This window comes from Pistacia vera, unplaced genomic scaffold, assembly GCF_008641045.1.
Source record: "Pistacia vera cultivar Batoury unplaced genomic scaffold, PisVer_v2 Contig1550, whole genome shotgun sequence".
NCBI lineage: Eukaryota > Viridiplantae > Streptophyta > Magnoliopsida > Sapindales > Anacardiaceae > Pistacia > Pistacia vera.
Window position 1 is genome coordinate 1 of NW_022195631.1, and position 3,254 is coordinate 3,254.

A 3,254-nucleotide genomic window follows, 5' to 3' on the forward strand; every position below is an offset into this window, starting at 1 on the left:
GTATAACTTTATGAACTTTGATATATGAAAATAGGTAAAGAAGAACAGTGTTTGATGGTTATGAACACACAAGATGACTTTGTGCTGCACTGCTTTGCTAAATGTCACGTTATTTTCTCATGAAGACACAGGCTCTTTCCTTATTTCCTTACATATCATAATTTAATTGGCATTTTATCTTTTGCTTCAGGGGATTGCAAATGCATGCAAAGTCCCAGCAACATTTGTTTCTGGGTTGACTGAATCTGAAAAAGTTACTGAATCTGAGCAACAGTTCAGTGAAGAACAAGAATTAGAACAACTCTTAAATGGGGAGATTTGCTTTAAGGTTTATCCATTTTCAAGTGGCTTGTCTAATGAAGAGAGGAAAGTAATACTTTCTGGTTCATTTAATCCATTACATGATGGTCACCTCAAGCTTTTGGAAATTGCAACTAGGTACATGAACACATTTCTGTTATTGTTGACTTATTTTTCTTTTATTTTCTAGTTAGTCATGTTTTAAGTCTTTTAGACATTCATATTGTTTCCACCAACTATTGATCTTTCATGATGGGTCACTCTTTCCTTGAAAAACTTCAATAACTGGCTATATATATAGATATTCATGTTCCAAATTAATAGAAAGTGATGAATTTGGGTTCTGCTAGTATTTTCATAAAAAATATGATTCTGTAGATACTATAAAGCTTCTCTAATTTTGAATTCTCAATTTAAAGTATTTTTAAGGGCTAAAATTGTCTTTGTATGATATAATGATATATGAACGTGCTAGACGTATCTTGAGCAAAGGTCTGCAGTATCAATGCATATACTACAAATTATAAAAATGGTGAGAGGTTAATAAATATGTTATGGAAGGGATGATGATTTTCCTAATAAAAGCTCTTATATATTTGGATTTAACATTTGCATGTGCCTGATGTTATATTTGTTGCACGCTGAAAATTGCCAGCCATGAAGATATCTTTCATCAATAACTCATTCTTTTTGTAGCATTTGTGGCGATGGTTATCCATGCTTTGAAATATCAGCAGTCAATGCGGACAAACCTCCATTGTCAGTATCCCAAATCAAAGATCGTGTCAAGCAATTTGAAAATGTTGGTATGTTTGTTTTTTTAACTATATGTTTTATGTGGATTTAAGATGTGTTCAACACGGTATTTCTTCTGGTTGTGTGGTTGTGTCAATCTAAGTCACAAAGATAATATAAAAATCTCTAAATAGCCATATCCTGCTTTGGTTGCTTTTGTGAAATCACTGACGTTTTGAAAAATTGAACATCATCTGCCGACAAACTTTAATTTAAATGTTTAATTAATGCAACAACAGAACCAAACAGGAACCCTGAGGCATTGTTTCTTTGTGCTGGAGGCTATCAATAACCAGGCCTTGCTAATCTGGCAGTTTGGACATTGTGAATGAAAATGATTCTGTTAGTCAAAGGCCTGTATGACCAATGATGTTTTTACAGCTTGCATACTTTATTTATACTGTGTGGAAATTCAGTGTTTTATAACATTTTCTTTCTTTCTTTCTTTTGTTAAGAGTGTGTAGTATGCAGTGTTCCCCATGATCTTTAATTTTCTGTAGTTTGAAAGTTTTGGTCCCCCTTTAACTATGGTTGTGATATTGAAAATTACTTTAAGTATTGAATTTCTTTAATAGTAAACCTTGCGTAGAAGTATTAGCTGAACTTATTTGATTATGTATCCTGGCATATTAATAATTTTGGTTTGAATGGCAGGAAAGACTGTAATTGTTTCAAATCAGCCTTTTTTTTATAAGAAAGCTGAACTTTTTCCAGGCAGTGCTTTCGTAATCGGTGCAGATACAGTAGCGAGACTTATTAATGTATGGAACTTAAAATCAATTTTAATTCATTTTGTTACCATTTGCACTGTATTTATTTGTTAGGGTTGAAGACTTTACAGATTTAAGAATTAAAAGATATTGAAACTCAGAAGTTAGGCTATTATGTGGCTCTTGAGACACTTCATAAATTGCCCCAGATAAGTGGTGCAACAAAAATGTAATTCAATGCTAGAAGTTTGTAGGTAATTGTTACTACAAGCAGCTTGGTTTGAGGGGCTGCTAATACTACAACCACTCTGGAACTTTTTTCTTATTTATTTTTGGGAGGTTGGGATAGGGAAGGAGAGCATGGTAATATGGGAAAAAGCAAATAATAATTGAATGCTGAAACCTTACCATGGAGGTGGCTTAGAATTAGATCGCAAAAATTTATATATTTGTATTAAATTCTGTTTGAGTGGAAGTATTGCTAAATATATTAGCTGATCTTCATTGTTTGTTTTTAATTGCTGTTTCAGCCTAAATATTACGATGGAGACTACGGGAAGATGCTGGAGATACTGATTGGATGCAAGAGAACAGGATGCACCTTCCTTGTTGGTGGCCGTATTGTGGATGGTGTTTTCAAGGTTCGTTTACACATTGGAAAACTCGCAAATTCACCCGTGCATTTTTAATGTTTCATAGTTCATTACATAAATTTTTTAAATGCCAACATATGACCTTTCTTCTGCAGGTTCTTGAAGATTTTGACATACCAGAGACATTACAAGATATGTTTGTCCCAGTACCAGCAGAAAAATTCCGCGTGGATATTTCCTCCACTGAAATAAGGAAAAACCAAACGTAATTTCTTCTGTAACAACCGTTATTCAACACAGGCGTTGTTCAGAAGAAATTACGTTCTGCAGTTTTTCCTTATTTCAGTAGAGGATATATCCATGTGGAACCTTAAACTGTTGCTAGAGAAGAAGAGTCCATTGCTGTATATAGATTGAAACCTCAGTGAAAATACAAAGAATGCAGCCACAGAGTTATTTCTTCCTGTGACCATATCTGCCATTGACAGTTTCGGAATTGGTTTTTCTAATAAGCTCTTTGTCGAAATTATCTCCTGTTAATTTCGAAATTTCACCTATTGTTTTCGTTATCGTAAATCCTCTTCCGATACCTTTTTCTGGATAAAAACTCAATCCTAAATCTTTATCAATTCTACTTCTAAAAGATTATTCTCTCTTGCCATTTTCCTTTTGGGTTTTAAAGTTGAGTTTCTATAGATAGTTTCACCGGTGAAGAAGTGGCTGCTTTTGTAGGTAAACTTTGGTGTGTTTGACCAAATTACTTAAACCACAATAATTTGAAAAGATATAAAAGAAAAATAGAAAGGAGATAAGAATCCTTTGGCTCTGATCTATGCCCTTTTGATTTTCACTACAC

At 33.5% G+C, this 3,254-nt stretch overlaps 1 protein-coding gene across 1 annotated transcript; it reads left to right on the forward strand.

The window, feature by feature from the left end:
- Positions 1 to 166: 166 nt before the first annotated feature.
- LOC116124777 lies at positions 167 to 3,041 on the forward strand (the record flags this gene model as incomplete). The annotated part of the gene is made up of 5 exons (XM_031410518.1): positions 167 to 438; positions 997 to 1,106; positions 1,750 to 1,856; positions 2,336 to 2,446; positions 2,554 to 3,041. Coding segments are annotated over 5 exons (714 nt in total), but the record flags the coding sequence as incomplete, so codon positions are not given.
- Positions 3,042 to 3,254: the final 213 nt, after the last annotated feature.